General features: G+C 63.6%; 2 protein-coding genes across 3 annotated transcripts in view; both read left to right on the forward strand.

The window, feature by feature from the left end:
- LRP1 (LDL receptor related protein 1) overlaps nucleotides 1-6641 on the forward strand; it is a 78334-nt gene extending 71693 nt beyond the window's left edge. For both annotated transcript variants that reach the window (XM_057700853.1, XM_057700852.1), the window contains exons 76-89: nucleotides 223-491; nucleotides 907-1085; nucleotides 1524-1630; nucleotides 1879-1995; nucleotides 2473-2649; nucleotides 2794-2934; nucleotides 3483-3656; nucleotides 3893-4054; nucleotides 4441-4615; nucleotides 4755-4856; nucleotides 5013-5077; nucleotides 5176-5266; nucleotides 5363-5507; nucleotides 5673-6641. In XM_057700853.1, the coding sequence (XP_057556836.1) occupies nucleotides 223-491; nucleotides 907-1085; nucleotides 1524-1630; nucleotides 1879-1995; nucleotides 2473-2649; nucleotides 2794-2934; nucleotides 3483-3656; nucleotides 3893-4054; nucleotides 4441-4615; nucleotides 4755-4856; nucleotides 5013-5077; nucleotides 5176-5266; nucleotides 5363-5507; nucleotides 5673-5813 (2045 nt within the window). In that variant the 3' untranslated portion in view covers nucleotides 5814-6641. The remainder of the gene's footprint in view (nucleotides 1-222; nucleotides 492-906; nucleotides 1086-1523; nucleotides 1631-1878; nucleotides 1996-2472; nucleotides 2650-2793; nucleotides 2935-3482; nucleotides 3657-3892; nucleotides 4055-4440; nucleotides 4616-4754; nucleotides 4857-5012; nucleotides 5078-5175; nucleotides 5267-5362; nucleotides 5508-5672) is intronic.
- A 3952-nt stretch (nucleotides 6642-10593) lies between these two features.
- On the forward strand, nucleotides 10594-19957 carry NXPH4 (neurexophilin 4). The gene is made up of 2 exons (XM_057703110.1): nucleotides 10594-10655; nucleotides 18402-19957. Exons 1-2 carry the CDS (start codon nucleotides 10599-10601, stop codon nucleotides 19263-19265), a joined length of 921 nt encoding a protein of 306 aa, XP_057559093.1. The 5' UTR covers nucleotides 10594-10598; the 3' UTR covers nucleotides 19266-19957.
- The last annotated feature ends 1149 nt before the right edge of the window (nucleotides 19958-21106 follow it).

The following is a 21106-nucleotide window of genomic DNA, read 5'->3' on the forward strand; positions in this document are numbered from 1 at the left end:
AAGTTCCAAGGGCTGAGGCTGGAGCCCACAAACCCAGCTCTGGGGCAGGATGCCGGCTTCTGGCTGGGTCAGATGGTTTGATTAGGAGAGAAAACACTGTTAGTGTGGAAGGGGCTGGGCTGGGTGGGGAGCACATCTCGGTGGCTCCTTCCAGCACCAGGCTCAACAGCCACCAGCCCCACCTTTCACCCCCTCCCAACATCTGGTCCCTTGTCCCTCCAGGCTCTGAGTATCAGGTCCTGTACATCGCTGACGACAATGAGATCCGCAGCCTGTTCCCCAGTCACCCGCATTCGGCTTACGAGCAGGCCTTCCAGGGTGATGAGAGTGTCCGCATCGACGCCATGGATGTCCACGTCAAGGCCGGCCGCGTCTACTGGACCAACTGGCACACGGGCACCATCTCCTACCGCAGCCTGCCACCTGCTGCACCTCCCACCACTTCCAATCGCCACCGGCGGCAGATTGATCGGGGTGTCACCCACCTCAATGTGAGCGCCCAGCCTGGGGTGGGACCTGCATGGAGGCACCGACTGGGCGGGAAGACTCCAAAAAGCAGACAGGTTCAGAGCAGAGCTTGCAGAGGACAGTGGGAGGGGAAAGGGTGAGACTGGCACGCAGGGCAGACTTTGGCCTACGTCACGAGGCACGAGCAGCAGGTGGACAGAGCAGCAGCGTGGTCCGCAGGCAGCTCTGCCACCCGGGGGACACCGTGTTCAGTTCCTGATCGTCACTGCCGGCCCACTGTGTCCATCTTAACCTGTTGGGTCTCTTTGGGCCTCATTTGTTTCTCAACAAGTCAGGGTCACGCTATCTCGCAGGGACAGGCTGGCGGGAGGTGGGGGCTGGATAATGGGCAGGAAGACAGGAGGTGGTAGCCTCTGAAACGGCGACCCCCCCATCCAGATTTCAGGGCTCAAGATGCCAAGGGGCATCGCCATCGACTGGGTTGCTGGGAACGTGTACTGGACTGACTCGGGCCGAGATGTGATTGAGGTGGCGCAGATGAAGGGCGAGAACCGCAAGACACTCATCTCTGGCATGATCGACGAGCCCCACGCCATTGTGGTGGACCCGCTGAGGGGGTGGGCAGGGGTCCTGGAGGGGCTGCATCTGGGGTGGCGGCGGGTGCCCAGCGTCCCCCGGCACGTCCTTCCCCTCCCTGAGGGCAGAGTCCTCCACAGACCCCTGAGCTCTCTGGGCTGTGCCCCGCCCTGGCCCTCCTGGACGCCACCTGGGGTCCTCCTGGCCTGCTCAGGTGGGGCCTGACCTCCGTTTGGCTGCCTGCTGTGGGCAGTCAGGTTCTGGGCTTCTGCTCTGCTCCAGGAGCAGCACATTGAGGTTTTAGAGTGAAAGATCTTTAACCTGGCCAGGAAGTTGACTCCCCCTGGTTCTCTCTGGAGGAGGTGGACAGAACACCCTCCTCTCTGTGTACCCAGCAGTCTCTGTGCCCTGTGTCCATCTTGAGTGTCCTCCTCTGGGAGCCCAGGTCCTAGCCACACTCACTGCTTCTCCCTCCCCAGCACCATGTACTGGTCAGACTGGGGGAACCACCCCAAGATTGAAACGGCAGCAATGGATGGGACCCTTCGTGAGACACTGGTACAGGACAACATCCAATGGCCCACAGGTCCGTGCACCCAGGGGCAGGGGATGTGGGACGGGTAGGCTCGCTGAGCCTGGGGCCACACAAAAGCTAGGGAGGGGAAGAGGCTTGGACCGGGGTGGGGCAGATGGATTGTGGAGGCTTTTCCCAGAAGAGGTGATTGGGGGTGATCGTGGGGACAGGGTGGAACCGTCCCACACACAGACACAGGCCCGCTTGCTCCCCAGCCTGGGGCGTGGGGCCGGGCCCTCACAGCACCGTCTGCCCCCCAGGCCTGGCCGTGGATTATCACAATGAGCGGCTGTACTGGGCGGATGCCAAGCTCTCCGTCATCGGCAGCATCCGGCTCAACGGCACGGACCCCGTCGTGGCTGCCGACAGCAAACGAGGTGAGCGTCCGGCAGCAGCCTCGGTCAGCCCTGACCTCGGGCCTCTGTCCTCCCCTCTGAGCCCGAGGCCTCCCCCAGCACCCGCCATCCTTCTCAGCCTGGCCGTCAGCAATCCCGCAGTGCCTTTCAGGCCCCTCCCCACCGGAAACTCCTGCACCTCAGTCCTGCAGGCCTCGGGCCCTCCCTGACCCTCTGGGCCACTTTTCCATTCATTCATTCCACCAATGACTGTTGAGCTGTGGGGGGGCAACATGGGTACAACAGGAACTTCACACATGTGGGGAGAGGGAACAGAGGTCAATCCTGGCCCCGGAGTCGAGGGCTGATGGCACCTTTGGCCAGGAGTGGCCGCGTCAGGAGGAACAGGGGGAGGAGGGTTTGCTTTGGGACGTGTGAGTTTGAGGTACCTGGGAGCCTTGGGGCCCAGTGTCCTGGCGGGTGTGAGCAGGGCCCGGGTCTGCTCTGACTCCTCCACAGGCCTGAGTCACCCCTTCAGCATCGACGTCTTTGAGGATTACATCTACGGCGTCACCTACATCAATAACCGTGTCTTCAAGATCCACAAGTTCGGACACAGCCCCTTGATCAACCTGACGGGGGGCCTGAGCCATGCGTCCGATGTGGTCCTGTACCACCAGCACAAGCAGCCTGAAGGTGGGCGGAGAGGGAGAGCCCAGGCTGGGGCAGGGAAGGCCCGGGGGCGCTGCATCTCCAGGCTGCAGCCTCAGGTCCTGGTGGGCGGGGGAGGTTCTGGGTCCACAGGGCTCAGCAGCCCACCGCCCTTGCGCACACCTGCAGTGACCAACCCCTGTGACCGAAAGAAGTGCGAGTGGCTCTGCCTGCTGAGCCCCAGTGGGCCCGTCTGCACCTGTCCCAACGGGAGGCGACTGGACAATGGCACCTGTGTGGCGGTGCCCTCGCCCACGCCCCCGCCGGACGGTATGCTCACACCCCTGCCTGGCCCCCCACCTCACGTCCCGGAGCCCTCCTCCCCGGCATCCCGGAGCCCTCCTCCCCGCGTCCCGGAGCCCTCCTCCCCGGTGTCCCGGAGCCCTCCTCCCCGGTGTCCCGGAGCCCTCCTCCCCGGTGTCCCGGAGCCCTCCTCCCCGGTGTCCCGGAGCCCTCCTCCCCGCGTCCCGGAGCCCCCCACCCCGTGTCCCGGAGCCCCCCTCCCCGCGTCCCGGAGCCCCCCACCCCGCGTCCCGGAGCCCTCCTCCCCGGTGTCCCGGAGCCCTCCTCCCCGGTGTCCCGGAGCCCCCCTCCCCGCGTCCCGGAGCCCCCCACCCCGCGTCCCGGAGCCCTCCTCCCCGCGTCCCGGAGCCCTCCTCCCCGCGTCCCGGAGCCCTCCTCCCCGCGTCCTGGAGCCCTCCTCCCCGCCGTCCTGGAGCCCTCCTTCCCGCTGTCCCGGAGCCCTCCTCCCACCGTCCCGGAGCCCTCCTCCCCCCGCCTCCGCCCCTGGCGCTGCCCCCTGATGACCCTTCCTGCAGCTCCTCGGCCCGGCACCTGTAACCTGCAGTGCTTCAACGGGGGCAGCTGCTTCCTCAATGCCCGGAGGCAGCCCAAGTGCCGCTGCCAGCCCCGCTACACGGGCGACAAGTGTGAGCTGGACCAGTGCTGGGAGCACTGTCGCAACGGGGGCACCTGTGCTGCCTCCCCCTCCGGTATGGCCCCCGGCTCTCCTGCCAGGACTCTTCCTGCCCCCCAGCAAGCTGCCCCCGCTCAGACAAATCCGCAGCCCCTGCCCTGCCTCTCTTCACCTCTGCCCCCCGCCCCCAACCCCAGTGTGGCTTTCCTCTGCTGTCTGCCTCCCGCCCAGGCCCTCCCAGCCCTGTTCCTCTGCAGTAGGGCGGGGTGGCTCAGGGGGCCACCGCCCCGCTCACAGTTCCTCTCCCGCCAGGCATGCCCACCTGCCGGTGCCCCACAGGCTTCACGGGCCCAAAATGCACGCAGCAGGTGTGTGCGGGCTACTGCGCCAACAACAGCACCTGCACGGTCAACCAGGGCAACCAGCCCCAGTGCCGATGCCTGCCTGGCTTCCTGGGAGACCGCTGCCAGTACCGTGAGTGAGCCACTCCGGGGCCCCAGGGCAGGGCATGATGGAGCCGGGGGGGTCTGACAGCGCAGGGTGACGGTCCCAGGGGCGAGTTCTGTGGAGGGAGACCATCCACAGCTCAGCCAGGCCCAAGTTGCCAGTGACTCCCCCGAGGCAGTGAGCCCTCGGGCACCAGGATTATACAAGCAAAAGCAGTCCTCTGTCAGGATGCTCTGCAACATCTTTGTACCCTGGAGCCTGTGATGTGGGGGCAGCCGGGGGCTCAGGCGGAGGTGGGAGTCACCCAGAAGGCCTGGGGGTCCCCTCAAGTGTGTAGCTGCCCCTCACCACCTCCGAAGGACCCTCACGAGGGTGGGGCTTGAGGCACCTCTTCTGCCACCCCCAAACCACAGGGCAGTGCTCCGGCTACTGTGAGAACTTGGGCACGTGCCAGATGGCGGCCGACGGCTCCCGGCAGTGCCGCTGCACCGCCTACTTCGAGGGGCCCAGGTGCGAGGTGAACAAGTGCAGCCGCTGCCTCGACGGGGCCTGCGTGGTCCACAAGCAGAGCGGGGACGTCACCTGCAAGTGAGTGGGGCCCGCCCCGCCTTCCGCCTGCCCCGCCTTCCGCCCGCCCCGCCCCGCCCCGCCCCGCCCCGCCCCGCCCCGCCCCTTCCCGGCCTCAGACGCCGCCGCCAGCCCTGCCCGCCCTCTCGCCCTCCTGCAGCTGCTCCGACGGCCGGGTGGCCCCCAGCTGTCTGACCTGCGCCGGCCACTGCAGCAACGGCGGCTCCTGCGCCATGGACAGCAACATGATGCCTCACTGCCAGTGAGTGGGGCCTGCGCCTCGCGGAGGCCCGGACCACCCGCCCCTCCCCCAAGTCTGAGCCGGGCCGCACAGCCCTCGGGGCCCCCCCCGCCCCGTTCCCCTGGCAGCCGTGGGTGCGGACGTCATGCCTGCTCACCCCTGCCCTCCCGTCCGCAGGTGCCCACCGCACATGGCGGGACCCCGGTGTGAGGAGCACGTGGTCGGCCAACAGCAGCCTGGACGTAGGTGGCGGGGGTGGGGCGGCAGGGCTGCTGGGACCTGGGACAGAGGGCTTTGTGCCTCGAGGCCTTGCAGACGAGCCGCCCCCCTCCCCCTCTAGATCTGGCCTCCATCCTGATCCCGCTGCTCCTGCTGCTGCTGCTGCTGCTGGTGGCGGGAGCGGCGTTCTGGTACAAGCGGCGAGTCCGAGGGTGAGTTGGGGGGGTCTGGAAAACTGTGGCCGTGATTTTATCCCCCAGCCTTACGTCCCTCGAATCCCTGCTCCCAATGCTCGTCCCTGCCCCCAGGGCTAAAGGCTTCCAGCACCAGCGGATGACCAACGGAGCCATGAACGTGGAGATCGGGAACCCCACCTACAAGATGTACGAAGGCGGGGAGCCTGATGACGTCGGGGGCCTCCTGGATGCTGACTTCGCCCTGGACCCTGACAAGGTGGGCTGGGAGGACAGGGTAGGAGGCTTCCAGGACCGGGACAAGGGGCTGTGGGTGGGGTGACCAAAGGTGTCGGGCTGGATGATGGCACGGAGGTGGGGATAGGGTACCCGGGCCACGGAGCCCAGCCCCTGAGCCCCACCTGAACCCTCTGTCACCTTGCAGCCCACCAACTTCACCAACCCCGTGTACGCCACACTCTACATGGGTGGCCACGGCAGCCGCCACTCCCTGGCCAGCACAGACGAGAAGCGAGAACTCCTAGGCCGGGGCCCTGAGGACGAGATAGGGGACCCCTTGGCATAGGGTCCAGCACCATCGGACTTCCCCAGAGAGCCTCCTGCCCCCTGCCAGAGAAGTCCTTCAAGGAGCCCCCATCCTGCCCAGCCGACCCCTCCCCGGCCCTGCTGGGATGTATAAATGTAAAAATGAAGGAATTACTTTTTATATGTGAGTGGGCAAGCCAGCCAGCGAGCACAGTATTATCTCTTTCCGTTCTCCTTCCTGCCTGCTCCTCACCGCCCCCCGACGCTGCCTTCCGGGAGGGGGCGCGGGAAGGGGGCTCCTGCAACTTCCAGGTATAAGGGGGCCCTGCCTCACACCTTCCCACCAAAAATGCACCCCCACTGGGAGAGCTGGTGGTGCCCCCCCCTCCCTGTACAAGACACTTTGTCAAGGCTCTCCCCCCTCACCCCCCCCCACCCCTGCCAGCTCCCTGAGGGCTGATTCTGGGATTCTGGGGAGGGTGAGTCCTTGCTGCCCTTGTCTGGAAGGTTTGGCTCTGGCTGAGGTAGGAAGGAAAGGATGGAGTTTTCTAGTTCTTCTTGGGGGAGGCCATCCCGTGCCCCAGCTCCCACTCTAGGGGCACCTCTGAGATGGCCACATTCAATATCCCTCCCAGACAGGTTCTCCCCCTCTCCAGTGCCCCCACTGTGGCTCCCGAGGCTGGAGAGTTTCTTTGGTAAACAGCTCCCCTCCCGTGGGGATGAGGAGGAGGAAGTGGGGCACACCAAGGAAGGGCAAGCGGGCAGCCCCGATTTGGGGACATGAACGTTTTAATAATTTTTGCTGAATTCCTTTACAACTAAATAACACAGATATTGTTATAAATAAAATTGTAAAAAAAAAAGAAAAGCCGTGTGTGTCTGCCTGGGTGTGAGACTCTGGGAGCTGGCCTGTGCTTGCATGCTCCAGCCACCAGGAGGAGCCGTGCTCTGTGCACCCTCGCGGCCCCTGGCAGCCCCATCCCCCTTGGCTGGGCCAGGGCAGGGGAGGGGTGGCACTGGAGTTGACTAGGAAGCCCTGCTTCTGGCTGTGTGGACTTGAACTAGTAATGTCACCTCTCTGGGTCGAATGTTCTCCCTGGCTCTAGGACACTAACTCCAAGATCTGTTTCTCTGCACTGTCACTTTTATGGGACAACACCGCGACCCCTACCCAAAATCATCTCCCACAGTGAGAAATCCCACAATAAGAAGTGAACACACTGGGTGTGTCAACGGGCTTTCTAATCCTGCAGGGTGGTCCCATACAACGCTCTCTTAAGTTTGCTCTTGAAGCACCAATCTCTCACATTTCATGGAGACTAATTAATCAGATATCAGGAGTAAGAACGCTGGGTTCAGGAAAAGGAAGGCCCCTGGAGTTAAAGAAAGCCAGGGAGACCAGTTTTCCAGGCCCCATGGTCCTCCAACAGACCCAGCCCACCTCCTAGGGGTTGACAGGCAAGGACTGCTGCAACCAAACAGGGTCCCAGGTCTACTTCAGCCCCTGCCCAGAGAGGGGAACCTCTTGCAGAAGGTCACACCACTCTGCAGGATCCAAGATTGAAAGAGGGTTAGAGCCTGGCTCTCCCCCTAATAGCAAAGGTGCTCAGAGAGGGCAGCTTTAAACGTCTGAAGAACCCTTACCAACCCCAAGGGGGTGGAGGGAACTTCCCTGGTGGCGAAGTGGTTAAGAACCCGCCTGCCAATGCAGGGGACATGGGTTCAAGCCCTGGTCTGGGAAGATCCCACATGCTGTGGGGCAACTAAGCCCATGCACCACAACTACTGAGCCTGTGCTCTAGAGCCCGTGAGCCACAACTATTGAGCCCACGTGCCCCAACTACTGAAGCCCATGTGCCTAGAGCCCGTGCTCCACAACAAGAGAGGCCACCGCAATGAGAAGCCCGTGCATCACAACGAAGAGTAGCCCCTGCTCTCCACAACTAGAGAAAGCCCGTGCGCAGCAACGAAGACCCAACACAGTCCATTAAATAAATAAATTTTTTTTAAAGCCCAGCGTGGGGAGTAGTGCCTTTCATTCCCCTTCCCTCCCTAGTTTAACTATCTCGAAAAGTCTGTTCCTCCTTTCTTGAGGAAGCTGCGGGTCCAAGCACGTCTAGAAACAAGAGCGCGCCCCTTCCCCCTTAGGCCTGAGATCCCATCTCCAGCCTCAGCTTCCAAGCCAGCTCCGCGATCCTCCAGTCTCCCCCCCACCCCCACCCCACCCCCGCTGCCTAGCGCCCCAGAGCAGAGCGATCCTGCCGGGGAAAGGAGGCGTCCTTGCTGATTGCTCAGAGGGAGGCTTGTGTCCTCATCTGTCCACCAGGTGGCGCGCGCACTCCTGCAGCGCAGTCCCTCCCCAAGCCCAGCACCTCGCCTCCCCGGCACACTCTAATTATGCACCTGCGGGCGGACCCCAGCCCAGCCTCTCCCTTCCTTCCCTGGGGCTATGCTGCCACACCCCCTCTGCCCTTCTCCAGCCGGCTCCTCTCCCTCCCCCAGCGCCTGCCTGCTACCCACCACCAGCGGCCCCACCCCCTCACTCCCTCCCTCTGCCAGCCGTGCATCTGGCGCCCCCGGGGAGCCGCTGATTCTCTGCCTGTCGCCTCAAGATCCTGGGCAGAGTGAGAGGGGCCCCCAGCTGCGGCTTGGAACACACACCCCTCCAGTCAGCATCCTCCCTCTGCCCGCCAGGATAGCCAGGAGAGGGTCTACCAGAAGTCAGTCCTCAAAAACTCCGCAATTGGCAAGGATGGCAGAGAGACCTAAGACAGAGATGGAGAAGAGACAGGGGCAGAACGAGAGGCAGGGGCTGATACAGACAGAATGAGACAGGGACACAGAGATGAAGATAGGGAGTGGGGTGTGTGTGTGTGTGTGTGTGTGTGTGTGTGTGTGTGTGTGTGTAGCTGGAGAGAAAGCAGTGGCCTGAGACTAGCAAAAGAAGGAGAGATGGAGTGGGTAGGACTCCAGAAAACCAGGATTCTAGTGAGGGGTTTCTGTCGTGGGTACCCTGGGCCTGCATATGCCCACCGGCCACACTACCCACTGCCACTTCAGCAGCCCCTGTGCTTGGCACCCAGGCTCAGGATTCTGGATGGAGCCTTGTGGCCTTGGGTCTGGCCATTTCTGTTCCTTCCTGCCTCCCTCTCTGCCCCACCTGCACCCAGGTTCCTGCCTCCTGGCTTCTGTCTGTCTCTCTGGGTGTCTCTGTGTCCACCTCATCTTCTCAGCATTGCTGATCCTTGTTTCGTGTCTGTCACATCCTTATATCTGTGCATCTGTTTGTGTGTGCCTGGGCTTGTCTTTTGGACTGCCAGTGCTGGCGTAGACCTGAGTGTGTGTCCATCTCTGTCTGTGGATATTTGCCTCTATGACAAGGCAAGGAAGGTGGGGTTGGCTCTGAGTACCTGGTTGGGGATGCTTGTCTCTTGGGGAAAGTGTGCATTTGTCTCTCTCCCTGTGTGCTCCTGTGTGTGCGTAAACTGAGTGTGTCCATCTGCATGGATCATTGCCTCTAGGTGTGCACCTGTCTGGGTGTGTGCGCTGCTCTCTGTGTGCATGTGTTTCACTCTGCCTGCATGTTCACCTCTACAGTGTGGCCTGTCCCTGTGATGCACTTGCATGCATGCCTGGGGGCGTGTGTTGGTGTCTCCGGGTATGCGTCTGTCTCTCTCTTTGCTTGTCGCTATCTCTCGCTGTCAAGGTGCCGGTCATACCACAACCTCAGCCACAGCCTCAGTGCATAGCAACAGCTGACAGCTGAAGACTCCCTGGGCAGGAGAGAGAGAGACTAGGGGGAGGAGGGAGCCGAGGAAGAAAGAGCCAAGAGGATAGGGACAGAGACAGGGCCAGTCTGGGGACAGAGACAAGGACAGAGATAGAGGAAGAAGGGGAGAAGGCTCTAGAGGAGCTGATGGTGAAAGATGGGACACTGGGAGGAAAGGGATGAAGACTGCACCAAGAGGCCGGGCAGGCGGCGCGATTCCTGCCCAACCCCCACGCGGGGATGCTCTGGGACGCGTTGGGGGGTCAGCGGTGGGGGGCGAGGGGCGAAGGTGAACGGCGGCTCTCGCGGAGGGGTCCTGAGACCGCAGAGGTGCCTCGAAGGCGGGGGTGGGGGCGGCGGGCGCCCTTTGTCAGCCCTATTGACAGACGTGATGGGGTTTCCGTCCGTGATCAATGATTCTCATCTCCGGGCCGAATGAGCCGCGGGGCGCCCATCCATCCCCGTCAGCGCCGCGCGGAGGCCGTCGCCCGGGGCCCCGCCCGCCCTCTCCTCGGCCCCTGCCCTGCTCCTGCCCGGGGACCCTCCGGGGCCCGGAGCTCCGGGGGACGCAGGTCTCGCCGGGCCTCCGAGCCTCGCCGGGCGCCTGCCCCACCGCGCCCCGCTTCGGGAACCGGGTCCCGGAGCCTCGGGCCCCCCGCCCGGCCCGGAGCCCCAGCGGCGCACGGACCCGGCCTCCCGGCCGCTCGGCGCCCCGGCCGCGCCGCCCTCGCCGCGTCGCACCTGGGCCGGGGGCGTGTCCGGGGCGTGTCGCGGTGAAAGTCACCTTCGGTGCCCCCGGCCGGGCGGGAGGGGGCGCGCGGGGCGCGGCCGGGATTGGAGCGCCGCGGAGCCCCGCCCCCCCGCGCGCCCGCCCGAGTCCGACCCAACTTTCTCCCCCGCCCGCGCCCCGCCCCCCGCGCCGCGCTCCGCTCCGCGCGCCGCTCAGTCCGCGGGCCGCGCCGCCCGCTGCCGCCGCCTTGGCCGCCGCCCCGCGGCCCGCCCGCCGCTGGCCCGGGACCGCCGCGCCCCGCCCGCCCCGCGCGGCCGCCCGCGAAGATGCGGCTGCTCCCGGAATGGCTCCTCCTGCTCTTTGGGCCGTGGCTCCCGAGCAAGGTAAGGGCGCCCGCGGCCGCGCGAGCGCGGAGGGGCCCGGCGCCGGGGGCCCGGGGCGCGGGGGGCTCCGCGCACCCGCCCCGCCTCCCGCGCCCGGCCTCCCAACTTTGCGCGGCCTGGGGCCGCGGGCGCACGGATGCCCGGCTCAGGACAGGCGCTCTCCCAGCGCAAGTTGGCCGAGGCGCCGGGGGTGCCGGGGAGCAGGCCGACGCGGACCCCGCTCCCGGCGCCGCGGGGGAGGGGACGGAGCCCGAGCCGCGAGCGCGCCAGACGGAGCGGGAGTGCGAGACAGACAGACAAGCCAGCAGGGTGTCAGCCTTGCCGTCTTTCCGCGCCAACCTCGCTCGCCTTCCTCGCTGTCTGTCCTTCCACCCCTCCGCCCCCGCCTTCTCGTCTCTCTCCTCTGCTCTTGTCACAATGCCAGGTGGGCACTGGATCCGAGCCTACGCGGCCCGAACACACGCGCGCACACACGGACTCACGCAGATACCGCCGAACTTGGCTACAGGCTCCCATCACATTTCCCGCGGAGACACCATCTCCCCTGCACAGCCTCGCAGACACACCCCCCTCTCACGCCCGGCGGGTGGGGGGTGGGGGCTGTCTGGAAAGAGTCTCTCCTCCCGTCCTCTCCTCGCCCGCATCTCCCTAGGCTGCCTCTTTCCCTGAGGCTCCAGGGCGAAGACAGAGGCTAAAGGGGCCCGGCCTTGATCCGCCTCCCTCCCGACTGGGAGGCTTCAGGTCGTGTACCCGGTGCGCTCATGTGTGCTGGTGGAGAGTGTGTGTGTGTGTGGGGGGGGGGGGGGGGTCAGCGTGTGCACCTGTGTGCGTGTCTGTGTCCAGGGCAGCCAGGCTTGGGTGTCTAGTGCTGGGGTCCAGGGTGCGTGTATGCTGATGTGGCATGTGGTGGTGGCTCTGAAGGGGTGACTGCAAGTGCCTGCTTCACAGTGCAGCCGTCTGTGCCCCACCGTGAGCCCCACAATGGGGGCCTAGGCCCAGGACCCTTATCTTCTTCTCTCAGCCCCCCTGCCTCTCACTTTCCTGTTTCCCACCCTACGTGTGACCTACCTAGTTTGGGGGCAGACAGGTGGCTCCCTAAACCCCTACTCCCTGCATCCCACCCCCCAGACTCTGCAGAGTCTGGAAGGGATGTGCAGTTCTCGCCCCACACTTGGACCCCCACCTGCTCAGCCAGATCGCACTTGGCAGGTCCAGCAGGGCAGGGGCTGCCCTAGTGGAGCTGGTGATGGAGCTCCCTGAGTCTCCCAAACCCGCCTAGTGACCTTGAGGGGCTGGAAGGTGGGCAGAGGAGCCCCCGCCACAAAACTGCTTCCACTGGCCGGAGCTTCTTTTGGACCTGCTGCCTAGCTCTGCCCATAGAGCACTGTGGGAAGGGGTCTGTTCCCCACCACCCACCCAGGTGGGAAGGCCCAGGGGAGAGGTGTGGGGATGGATGGTACTCCCTGCCCCTCCTTTCTAATTCCTCTCCAGTCTCCTCTCCACTGTCTCCATCAAATAAACTCCCCTGTGGACAGATCTGGTTTAATTTCCTTTGCCCCCTGAAGGGGAGTGAAACATCTGGTGGAGACTTGAGGGAGAGGAAGTGGGAGGATGTGAGCGATGGGGATGTATCTGAGTGTGCGAGAGCTCCCGCTGTGGGCCTCCGTGTTGGAGTCCACGGGGGAGAGTGTATCTGCCATTTAGTCCAGCTTGTGTGCATGTGAGAAGCTGTGTTTACGTGTACATACAGACCGTGGGTATGTGAATATGTATAACTGCGTGAGGGTGCGTAGGAAAGTGTGTGTCTTGTGTGCACTCATGAGTACGGTGTGTGCTCCTGTGTTTACCCCGAGGTGTGTCTCTGGTGGACATCTGTGTGTTGGGGCTGCACGTGTTGTCTGTATGTGAGTCTCCGAGGCTTGTGAGTGTGTATCTGCTTTCTTGTCGTTTTGAGTGCATCCGAGTGTGGGTATGGGATTGTGAGCCTCAGGATGTGTTCATGTATCTGAGTGTGGCTTGTGTGTGTGTGTGTGCTCAGGGCCGTCTCAGTGCCAGGGCTGGCACTGGCTTGACACTGGGTGAGAGGCTGGTGGGGGACAGTTTACAGGGAAACCCTAATTGTCCAGTGTTAACAACCCTGCCTTCTCCCACGCCGCTCACTTGCCCCTCCTCCAGCAGCTCGCTCCCTCCTTCCTCCTTGCTCCAGGCTCCTGGACTCCTCTTGGGGCCTGCGACTCCCGGCTTCCACAGCCCCGGGGGCTCCAGCCCAGGCCTTCTTCAGGATCTTTCTAACACCACCTCTGAGTCCTGTCTCTGGGTCTCTGTCTTCCCCACCCCTTGCCAAAGCAGCCGCCTACTGGGAGAAGCACCAGGCCATCAATAGTCACTAATCACTAATCACTAATTAGCTGGGGGAGGGCAGGGGCGCGGCCCTGTGGGACCTTCCAGCTCTATCCTGCCTCAGGGAAGGATTAGGCTGAATTGAGTCTCTCGGCACTGGCGGGCCCCAGCCCTGCATCTAGCCACCCCCTCCTGCCTCCGTATCCCCCTCTAGCCCCCCAGCTAATCCCTGGCTGGGCCACTTAGGCACGTGCAGCCTGGGCCAGGGCCCAGAGCCGTAGGGATTTAGGGGGGATCAGGGGCAGCAGCTGGGCCAGGGGCACAGGCAAGGGGGGGGGGCTGTGATAGTTCCCTTGGGCCAGGGCCGGCGAGTATGGGAGGGGCATCCCACAGAAAGAAAAATTTAGGCGATCTTAGGTTTGGGGTCGGGGAGGAGCCGGAAGTCCAGGACAGGGTGGCTGGGGAAGAGGTGAGGTAACTGGGGGACAGAAACAAGGTAAAGAAGGGTCACTGGGGTCAGAGACAAGGTCTTTGGGAAGGGACGAGATAAACGTTCAGAGAGACCTGGTACGTGGAGGGGCGTCAGAGGGGTCAGGGAGGAAGTCATTGTCGAGGAGATGCGGAACTTTGCACCGAGCCCTGGCCCGAACTCCACACGGGCGGGGGCCCGGAGGGGGACGGAGTAACCGCGGGAGGGCAGGGTCGGTCGTGGGGGAGGGGTCCCAGGGCTCGGGGGTGGCTGGGCGCCGTGGGGAGTCGCGGGGCTTGGGGTGGAAACGAGCTGCGGGGCGGAGATGGGGAGCAGGGAGCGCTGCCTTGAGCGCTGGAAATTGGCGAGTCTCCCCCTTTCCCTCGCCTACCCCTCCTCCACCTCCACCCCGCCCACTCCCCCTCCGGCTCCGGCTTCGGGAAATTACATCCCAGCTCCGCGGCTCCCAACCCCCCCCCCCCCACCGCGCCCCGGAGCCCGCGCCTTTATAGGCACATTTATTGCAATAATAAAGTGAGGCGCGGGGCGGGGGGCGGGGGGCGGCCGTTCCCGGAGGGACCGCGCCGGCTCTGGGAAGCAGGGAAATAAAATAAAATAAAATAAAATCAAAATTCAGATAACGGTGAGCCTTGCGCTGCAGGCCACGAGCAGGCAGGCAGGCGGGGCTGAGGGGGAGGGGGCGCCCGGCCCAAGGGCAGAGCCCGCCCCACCAGCGATCCCCGCCCCCTCACGCTGTAGCTATAGTAGGGTCTGGAAGGGGGTATCTTCGCCTGCACCTGCCTGGCCGCCTCCGGTCGCCTGATCCTGCCGGTCTTCTGCCTTCTCCTCTGACTTGTCTCCCATACCTGTCCTTAGCTCTTGTCTCCCTATCCCTTTCTCTTATCTCCTTCCTTGTCCCCCATTTCCCATTCCTGTCCCCATTCACACTCCGCATCCCCATCCCCTGGGTCTCTGCATCCCTCAGCATCCCTGTTTCTGCCCAATAACCATTTCCCATCCCCCATTTCTGTTCCAGCCCCCATCTGGTCCCCATCCCCAGTCCCTACCCACTCTCATGCCTCCCCAATGCCCATCCCTCATCCACCATGCCTGTCTTCCTCTTTCCCCATTTTAGTTCCCACCTTGTTCTGTTCCCCCATCTTCATTCTCCTGGCCCCTGTCCCATCTGCATCTCAATCTCTGCCCAATGCTTGTCCACCATTTCTGATTTCCTCTTCATCCCTGTTCCCATGCCTGTCCTTGTTTCATCCTTATCTCTGCATCATATACCTGTGCCTGCACCATCCTCAATCCCACTCCCCCTCCATCTCTGTCCCAGTCCTCACCCCAGCCTATCCTGTCCACCCCACCTCTGTCCTCACCCCCATCTCTATGCCTGGTTCCCAGCCAGACCCTGGCTATCTCACCCACCCTGACTGCGGTGCCCCCGCCTCTTTCTAGGTGCAAGGGTTCAGGAAGCTGTTCCCTCCTCTTCCCCACCCAGGCCTGGAACACTCTTCCTTCCCCATCCACAGGGTGCCATCCCCTCCCCCGGTCAGAATCCTGAGCTGCCCGCCCTGACCCACACAGCAAGAGAGAAGCCACCGGCAGGTCTGGAGGCCGGAGGGAGGTGCGCCCTGCCCTGCAATGCGGCTGGGGGGCCGACAGCCTGATCCTCCCCCCATTCCCAGCGGTCCCATCCGGAAAGAGCCCCCCCAGGTGGAGTTTGCTCAGCAGCAGAAGGCAGCCTCAACTCCCCTCCCGTGCGTGGGCTCACTGCCTTGGGGGCAAAGCACTCCCGGCTCGGCTCCCGCCCTACTAGGGCCTGGAGGCACCCGATGAAGTGCACCCCCACGACCGTCACTGCACCTCCGCCCCCCCAAGCTGACAGCCAGGCCAGCCTCTCCCCTCCGCAAATGTCACTGTGCCCAATTATCTTAATTAAGCCAGCTCTGGAGCCAGGGGGACCCCTCCTTGGACAACGCCCTGCTCCCACTCTCACTCATAGAGGGGGAGGGGCAGCACCGCTGACTCTAGGTAAAGAGGGGCTCCCGTGTCACCTTGTTCTCCCCTCCCTCCCACCCCCACCCGCTGTTGGAGACAGGCTGAAGGGTCGAGGGGAGGAACCGCAGTTAGACAGACAGCCAGACAGACACAGACAAAAACAGAATCACAGAAGGAGAAAATTAGAGAGTGAGGAAGAGACAGAGACAAAAAGAGACTGAGAGAAAGAGAGGAAGGTGGCAAGCAGCGAGATGGGGAGCGAGGCGGGGAGCGAGCGTGTGCGCGCGGAAGCCGGAGGGAGGATTTGATTTTATTTTATCCATGTTCCCATTTCTCGGCTCGTTTCCTCCTCGCAGACGCGCTCCCCTCCCTGACTGAGCTCTCCCCCCAAGGTCGCTTCGGCCGCCCCCCCCCCAACTCTTCGCTTTTATCTTGGCTGTCTCCAGCACCGGGTGGGGGGTGCAGGCGCCCAAAGCCCAGGGATTTGCCAGGATCGGAGAAGCGCAGACAGCAATTTGTCTGGGATGAGGGGGGGACCCTTGGCACCCCTCCCTGCCCAGCCAAACCTTCCCTCTCCCAGCCCCTGCCTGGGGGGAGTCGACAGGTCCTGCACCGGCTGCAGGACGCCTGGTGCTGCTGGGGTGTGCCGGAGGCGGTGGCCCAGAGGCATGTGGGGTCATAAGAGCTGGTGTGGGACCTGACGGACCCCCCGGGAAGAGCTAGGGGTGGGGCCCAGAGGGGTGCGGAGATGAGGTGTCAGAGTTCAAATGACTCCCTCCCTCCTCCAGTGCCCTCCCTGGGGCTCAGGCCCTGCCCTCTCTAAGCCTACCTCCTGGGGCTTTAGTCCCTCCTCCTGGGAGGCCCTTCCCCCCTCCCGTGTGTCCCAGGACCCCGTCCGGCCCAGCCCCTCTCGGGCCCACCCTCCGGGCGTGAGCTGCCCGCTCAAGCTTGTCAGGCTGAGCCCATCACCCTTGCCGCCCCCGCCCCCTCACCTGAGCCGGGAGGAGATGGACGGGGAGGGATGAAGGGGCGATAAATATGTATGAGTAGCGGGTGGGAGGCGTTAATCACCCGGGATCGCAGAGCTGCGGGCCAGGACCGGGCGCTGGAGACTCTAGCCCCGCAGCTAGGCTCTCCCGTTCCCTCCCCTGTGGGCACAGGGTGCGGACACACGGTGTGTGCAGACAGAGGGGGCCCCCATGCTCTGGGCCTCTTCACCTCCCCAAAGCTCATCCCGCAGGCCAGTGTGGGACCCTCCTCCCCGGACCATTCACATCCAGCACACACATATGCACCCCCCAGGGGAACACAAGGAGACCACCACCGCTATAGCATTGTGGATACACTGACACACACCCTTGAGGAAGAGCCTGACACATGGACGGAGGATGATAGGAGCTCACACGGGAAAAGTGACACCGTCCGTGAATCACACACAGCCACCCTTAGATATACAGCCAACCCAGGCACACAACTATACCAGCCACACAGGCGCGACTCCCGCAGACTGAAACACAGCCCCACTCAGGTCAGCACACACGCAGACACAGCCAACCCAGGCACACACGCAACCCGGACACCCATACACAGCCACCACAGACCGATACAGCAGCTACCACCCCCCAGCAGGCAGAGACGCATAACACAGCCTCCCCAGGCTGACACACAGGGGCACACAGATGCACATGGACAGACACACACAGTCACCACGGCCACGCACACACAGCCACCCCAGGCAGACACATACACACCCATCACCATAGGCTGAGGCTTGAGCGCATGCACGCACATACATGCACGCATGCACACGCGCACACAGCCCACACACGTGCACACAGCCCACACACGCACGCACACGCACGTGCACACGTGCACACACGCACGCACGCACACACGTGCACCCACACACACAGTCATCACTCAAGGCAGACAGACACATACAACCCCCTCAAGCTAACAGATACAAGCACCCCCGACGGACACACACCGTGCTCCCTCTCCCTCAGTCCACAGCCACATGCAGTAAAGGCCACACTGCATGGCCACAGCAGCACAGGCTAACGGACACATGCTGACATGCCCAGCTCCTCTCCCTTCCTCTCCTCACCGGAGAAGCATCTCCATATTTCTTCCTCTCACTCGCTCTCTCATCTCCTTCCCTCCCGGCCACCCCCCCACCCCACCCCGGATAATTGATGGCCCGGGCCTGGCCCGGCCGCTGCCGCCTCTCGATCCATCTTGTACTCGCCTGCTGTCTTCCAGATCTGTGGCCACCTGAGACACACCGAGAGGGTGGGGGCAGGCAGGGGCGACCTTCCCACTCCCTCCCAGCCCCCGGAAGGGCCACCAGGCGGCCTCCCCCACTGCAGGAGCGCCGGGGGCAGAGAGGGGTGCCCACGTAGCTCCCAAGCCTCCACCCACAGCATCCAGACTCCACCGCTTTCCCCAGCTCCATTGGCTTCCCTTGCTCCTCTACGTGAGGGAGTAGGGACTGAGGCCCGGGTGGGGGCTCGAGTCTTGCCAAAGGTGTTGGGAGCCCTCCCTCTTTGTTCATGCGGGACATCCACAGTGGTCATGGCCCCCTTGCCTGAGTCCAGCCTCTCCCTGGCCCATACTCCCAACCAAGCCCGAGCCCACAGCTCCACTCCCTGTTCAAACCCACATCGGCTTGGCCTTTTTGGCTTTCTCAGCCCTCATCACAGTTCTGAGAACGCCAGGATTCTCAGCGCCATTTCACAGATGTGAACACTGAGGTGAGACCACACAGCTTGAAAGGGCTCTCGGACCACTTCAATGCACACTCCCTGAGCCACCGCTGCAGGCGGCCCGATTCCATGTGGTCTCCTAGAGGCTGTGCGTGGGGCCCGGCGTGGCCCTGGCCGCTGGCCCCAGACAACTCCAGCGTCTCTCTTTTCCTCTCTCTTCGTCGACAGGCTGTCAGCGCCCAGATACCGGAGTCCGGGAGGCCGCAGTACCTGGAGCTGCGCCCCGCCACGTCCGGAGGGGCAGCCCCTGGCCATCAGCTCCCGGCCCTGCCGAGGTCCTCCGACGGCCTGGGCACCGCCCGAGCCTGGAGCTGGGCCTGGCCGGCTAACCACACCGGGGCCCTGGCCGGGGCTGCGATGGCGGGGGCGCCGGCGCAGCGCGCGAAGAGAAAGCCGTCTATCAAAGCGGCCCGCGCCAAAAAGATCTTCGGCTGGGGGGACTTCTACTTCCGGGTGCACACTCTCAAGTTCTCACTGCTGGTGACCGGGAAGATCGTGGACCATGTGAACGGCACCTTCAGCGTGTACTTCCGCCACAACTCGTCGAGCCTGGGCAACCTCAGCGTCAGCATCGTGCCGCCCTCCAAGCGTGTGGAGTTCGGGGGCGTCTGGCTGCCAGGGCCCGCCGCCCAGCCTCTGCAGTCTACGCTGGCCCTGGAGGGGGTGCTCCCCGGGCTGGGGCCCCCGCTGGGGCTAGCGGCCGCGGGGCCGGGGCTAGGGGGCACCCTCGGGGGCGCGCTGGCGGGTCCGCTCGGGGGCGCGCTGGGCGTGCCCGGGGCCAAGGAGTCCCGCGCTTTCAACTGCCACGTGGAGTATGAGAAGACGAACCGCGCGCGCAAGCACCGCCCGTGCCTGTACGACCCGTCGCAGGTGTGCTTCACGGAGCACACGCAGAGCCAGGCCGCCTGGCTCTGCGCCAAGCCCTTCAAAGTCATCTGCATCTTCGTCTCCTTCCTCAGCCTTGACTACAAACTGGTGCAGAAGGTGTGCCCAGACTACAACTTCCAGAGCGAGCACCCCTACTTCGGATAGCGCGCCCCGCCCTCGCCCGGGCCCTGAGCTTCCCGCGGAACCCCGGACTCCCTCAGTGGGACCCCTCCCCGTGCCCCGCAGCTCCTGTGGCCGCGTCCGCCCCTTCCCCTCGGGGGGCGGAGAGGACCAGCCCTCCCGGGGACCGTCAGCCGGCGTGGGTCCCCTTTTCCTTAGGGGAAGTGCCCACGACGCTGGGGCTCGCCCCCTTGGCTAGAGCCCGAAGTGGAGGGGCAAGAGTGCGGCCCCAGGACAGGCGGGGCTCGGAGGCGGTCCCAGCGTCCCCTGCGTCCACACTGGGTCCTCTTTACGCCCCTGGCGCTGGGCCGGACGCTCCCTTTGCCCGCAGCTTTAGTAACGCCTGGCCTGGCACCCTCATCCCACCCTTTCTTACCCCCAGGCGCTTGTCCTCCACCCTGTACCCACGTAAAGACCATAAAGGCCTATAAACCGTGGCCTATTCCCATCCCCTCTGCCTGCCGTATGCCTGTGGCCCTTATCCCGAACCCCCAATAATTAGGGTAGAGGAAGCAGAACTGGGCATGGGTGATCGACTCGGCCTCTGCCCTCTGCCCGCCTCCCCCTGCTCCCTGCCATCCTGCTTCACCTTTCAGGCTGCTTCCTCTCGGTGATTTTTTTTTTTTTCTACAGCAAAACAGACGGGAAAGGGAACAAAATAAAGTGAAATCCAATACGCGTCTGTGTGAGCCCTTTGTAGGGAAGAAGGTGGTGGTGGTGTGGGCTTATGTCTGGCAGAGACCTGGCCGGGGCCTCCTCCCTCGGCGGCCCGTGGAGAAACTGAGGCAAATATTGACGGAGCTATCACCTTGGAGGTCATCCAAGACCAGACCAGATACGGATGAGGACGACCCTAGGGGTTGGAGCCCTGCTTGACGTGGGAGTTTTCCTCCCAGAGGTGGGCGAAGTGAAGCTGCCGAAAACAGGATGGGAACTAGACCTGACAGCGGACCACCAGCAGGCTATTTGGGGGAGGAGGTATAAGGCCTTCAATGGGACGGAGACGTAGGGACAGCGTAGGCAGAGCGCTGACAACCTGCTAAGCTCCGCGGGGCTGGCGGGAGGCGGCAGGTGGTGGGGGAGGGGAAACGGTGTTTGCGGCATCTGGAGTCATCGATCTTCCTTTTCCTTCCTAATTTCGTGGGCGCTGAGTTTGCAGACGATTGGGGGAGGGAGGGAGAGAGGCAGGGAGGCCTGAGACGAGGGGGTGGGGGAAGGGACGAGCTCGAGTTTGGAGAGCCGGGCAGCGTCGCCGCTGCTGCCGTCTGCAAACGCAAATAAGCGCCCCTTCAGCCAGCTGCCCACCCTCCCCACCCCCGCCTCCAGCTCACTCCTGCAGCCGCAGCTGCTAATTTTATCCGCCCCCAACCCTGGCCCGGGCGTTAATTGGCTGTGGCTTCATTAGCAGTTCTCAGGCTCAGCCGCCCCCCTCCCCTCGGGACCCCTGGCTGGGGCGAGGGAGGAGGTACAGACAAGCTGAGGCACACAGAACGACACCTCGTCTTCAGTCTTCCTTCGCCTTGAGTCCTGGGTCAAGGTAAAACTGGGAGAGAGCAGTGCTCTCCAGAGGATTGCCCACTGGCTCCCGCAGGAAACTGAGTCAGAGGTAAGTCTCACCCAGAGACGCCTGGGAGTGAAAAGTCAGTAAGGGGAAAATACATATGTGATGGATGGATGGATGGATGGATGGATGGATGGATGGATGGATGGATGGATGGATGGAAACAGGATGAACTGAAAGGAAGAATAGTTCTGGGTGAGAGATTGTGAGGAGAGGAACCAAGCCGACTTCCAACACCAAGCCTATTACTGGAAAATAACTGAAA

This window comes from Hippopotamus amphibius, chromosome 12 (assembly GCF_030028045.1).
Source record: "Hippopotamus amphibius kiboko isolate mHipAmp2 chromosome 12, mHipAmp2.hap2, whole genome shotgun sequence".
Lineage (NCBI taxonomy): Eukaryota > Metazoa > Chordata > Mammalia > Artiodactyla > Hippopotamidae > Hippopotamus > Hippopotamus amphibius.

Coding starts and splice junctions, on each gene's coding strand:
- NXPH4 (XM_057703110.1), top strand. CDS start 10,599: ATGCGGCTGCTCCCGGAATGGCTCCTCCTGCTCTTTGGGCCGTGGCTC. Junction 10,656..18,401: donor GGCCGTGGCTCCCGAGCAAG/GTAAGGGCGCCC, acceptor CTTCGTCGACAG/GCTGTCAGCGCCCAGATACC.